Source organism: Neophocaena asiaeorientalis, unplaced genomic scaffold (assembly GCF_003031525.2).
Source record: "Neophocaena asiaeorientalis asiaeorientalis breed wild unplaced genomic scaffold, Neophocaena_asiaeorientalis_V1.1 scaffold239, whole genome shotgun sequence".
Classification (NCBI taxonomy): Eukaryota; Metazoa; Chordata; class Mammalia; order Artiodactyla; family Phocoenidae; genus Neophocaena; species Neophocaena asiaeorientalis.
Genome location: NW_020175103.1, coordinates 152326 through 155681, shown reverse-complemented (window position 1 = coordinate 155681; position 3356 = coordinate 152326). Strand labels below are relative to the sequence as shown.

Here is a 3356-nt window from a genome sequence, read left to right as displayed (position 1 = left end):
CAACAGGATGGAGAAGATGGAGCTAAAGAGGAAGACTGATACCAGATACCAGCACCGCTCGTGATAGAGGGGAGGGCCAGAGGGAGAAATCCAAGTATCCTGAGAAACCAGCCCACCACCCGCAGGAACAGGTGGGAGTAGACAGGCCTATTTCTATAGGGAGCGCAGGGCAGAGGAGAGAGAAGGTGGTGATAGCCAAAGGGACCAGAAAGAACTAATCATTGGCCTTGTGTGTATGGGGTGCTTTGAGGAAAGATTTCTGGATTAGGGGTGCTAGAAGCAATCTGGGTTGGGTGGGTGACCAAGAGGGCGGAGCACCTTCTCTAGGCAGTTTAAAGAAGGGCAGAGGGCAGCGTTGGAAGTGATGGAAGGAACTCCCCCAGAAGCTGCAGAGAAGGCCCAGAGCCTCAGGGGCAAGGAGACGCGGGAATCCTGGGAGACTTCTGGAAGGGAGTGATGAGAAGTGGTGGCAGCAGGGATTCCCCAGAAGCAGCTGACCCCAGGGGTCTGTTGTGTGAGTGTATGAACAGGTAAGAGGAGAGAATAGCTGGAATATGAGGAATGAAGGATAGACCTTGTTATAGGTTGAATTGTGTTCCCCCCCGAAAGTTGTGAAGTCCCCCCAATACCTCAGAATTTGACTGTATTTGGAAATAGAATCTTTACAGAGGTAATCAAGTTAAAATGAGGTCATTAGGGTGGACCCCAATCCAATATATCCAGTGTCCTTATAAAAAGGGGAAATTTGGACCCAAAGACAAGTGTGTATAGAGAGAAGATGCTGTGAAGACAGGAAGAACGCCATCCACAGGCCAAGGAAGGCCTGAGGCTATCAGAAGCTAGGAGAGAGTCCTGGAACAGAGTCTCCCTCTCAGCCCCCAGAAGGAACCAACACTGTTGACACCTCAACTTCTACCTCTAGAATCATTTAACTTCTGCCTCTACAACCATGAGACAATAAATTTCTATTGTTTAAGCCACTCGGTGTGCAATGCTTTCCTATGGCAGTCCTAGGAAACTAATACAGACATCAAAAAGGACTTGATCATATTTGAGAGAGAAAAGGGAATAAACTGAAAACAGCCTCTCATTTAGTTCCCTCCCTTGTGCCTTCCTTACCCATCAGTCTATGAAGCATGTTTTTGCCCACTGGGTAGTCTTCAGGGAGATCGTCCTCTGAGTTAGATGACTTGGGAGTTGGGGCATCAAACCTGGATAGATGAGGGAGAAGGGTCAGGAAATTGGTAGACACCCTCTGCCCTCTGATGTCCCCACCTCTATCCCACTCACATCTCTGGAGCAGAAAAGGGTGAGGCCACACCCACAAAACCTGTCTGTGAGTGGGGACAAAGATGTGGCTCCTGTAAGAAGATGGATGTGGCAGCTGATAGTGGAAAAGAAAAAACAGTAAAAATGGAACTCACCTTCTCCATGTCTTCTTCGTATCCTGGGGTGGGCAGATAAAAACATGGATGTGAGCTCTGGGCTTCATACTGTGGGGAGCTCTTCCCCCACCTCCTCAGGTAGCTGGGTCTGATTTGGTGAGGTCCCTCCTCGCATCTCTGACTGATCTCACCTCTTTATCCCCTGTGCTCCCTTTTCCTCTCATTCTCCCCCTTCCCTTTTCATGACCTTTCCTTCCTCTCAGTCACCACTTTCTCATCCTCCTAACTCCACCCCTACTGTCCTCCCCCGTTTGCCGTGGCCGCAAAGCCTCTCAGTTCCCCTTCCCCAGCCTCATCCAGGCTTTTTTCTTGCCCCCAGAGTCCTCACCGTTCCCTGTTTCCTCCCAGCCCGACCCCCTTCTCTTTCTCAGTGGCCCCCATCCTTATCCACCTTACTGAGGGTGTATCCCAGATAAACATCCCCCGCCTCCTCCATCACACAGACCAAACACATACTTAGAGTCCTTAGGCTAAGAGTTCATTTATAAAATTCTTATAATAAAGCTGCTTCCCCTCTTGCCATAAAAGCCCAGTGTCGTTTATAGGGCCCTTTGTTCTGTGTCTCTCTACCCTGACCAAGGAAGCAGCTGGACTTGGATGTGTCCCAGAAGGCCCAGCAGATCTGCAGGGTACCATGAGAACCAGGAGAGGGCGCTGGATGCTCCCCATCCAAATACTAGGATTCCCTCTTCCGGCTTCGCAGTCTAGTGGGAAAGACTGGGGCAGACCCGAAGGGTGGTGAAGGGGAGAGAGGAAAGGCAATTTGCCTAATTATGCCAATTACACCTAGACTAATTAGGTATATGTAGACTTCAAAGGGTGGAAGCAAGACTCGAGACTAGCTCGGCTGCTGGCGAGAAGCCAGGCGGGAATGCGGGGCGCCTGGGGGTCGGCAAGGGAATGGGGTTGGTTGACGGCCAAAGAGTCAGGGCCCAGGAGGGACGCGGGAGGCTAGGTGGGTGGGTGATCAGGGTGGGATGTGGAGAGGAGCCAGAGGTCCCAACGTCTGTTTTCCCGGACCTTGCCTCCACCCGTGGCCGCCTCTGCCTGGGGCCCTGGGAGGAGCGGAGGATAACAATAACAACACAGCAAGGCCCAGGCCGGAGCCCGGGGACCCACCCCACGACACGGCAGGGGACTTTGAATCTGCCTCCCTCCCTTCTTCCCAACTTGTGAAAGCCGCCTCCTTCCCCGCCCCTCCACTCCAGCTTTTCGTCCATCCTTCCTCCTGCTTCTCCGCTGGGCGAGTTCTGGTCTCCCTCACCAACCTCCCAGGCACCCAGCACCCTCCCCTCCGCCTGGCCTCCGCCTCCGGGGCGCCTAGCGGCGTCTTTTCCCAGCCTCCCAGTTCCCGCGCTCTTCGCCGGGCCTTAGGGGTCTCCTCCTGTTCTGTCTGGTGCCCCAACCCCTTCCCTCCAGCCCCTCTCCCAAGACTCAGGCATCCGTCCAGCTTCGCTCTGGGCAAAGCGTCAACTCCCTCCCGGCATCTCTCACTTGACAGCTGCCGCCCCCTCGTCCTCTGCTTTTCTTTCCCCAGCTCCATCTTTTGCCTAAACTTCGAGAAGGGCCCCAGCTCGGGAGGTGACATTCTCCGCTTCCCCAGGGAGCCCGCGGATGGCGCCTTCGGCCGACAGTTGCGGACTCGCGAAGCGCACCCCTGCCTCACCTCTCCGTGCGGGGCCAGGCAGCCCATGGTGGGGATGCGGCCCCCTCGGCGTTTCCCAGTTCGGGCCCCGGGCTCGGCCAGCTTCTCCCGCAGCTCGCGGCTGATCCGCACTTCCACCGCCAGCCGCACGTTAGACCTCAGGCTGCGGCGGGGGCACGGCCGGCCGCAGCACGGGCAGGCGGTGGGGGGCGCCTCGGGGCCGGGGTGCGGCGGGGTCCCCCAGCGGCGGTCCAGGCACGCGCGGC

At 55.9% G+C, this 3356-nt stretch overlaps 1 protein-coding gene across 1 annotated transcript in view; it reads right to left on the bottom strand.

The window, feature by feature from the left end:
- The window catches only part of RNF39 (ring finger protein 39), a 5273-nt gene that overhangs the window by 1619 nt on the left and 298 nt on the right, over positions 1-3356 (bottom strand). The window contains exons 1-3 of the mRNA XM_024764288.1: positions 3112-3356; positions 1425-1447; positions 1120-1211 (exon numbers count right to left, since the gene is read on the bottom strand). The exon at positions 3112-3356 is cut by the window's right edge and continues 298 nt beyond it. Of these exons, the coding sequence (XP_024620056.1) occupies positions 1120-1211; positions 1425-1447; positions 3112-3356 (360 nt within the window). The remainder of the gene's footprint in view (positions 1-1119; positions 1212-1424; positions 1448-3111) is intronic.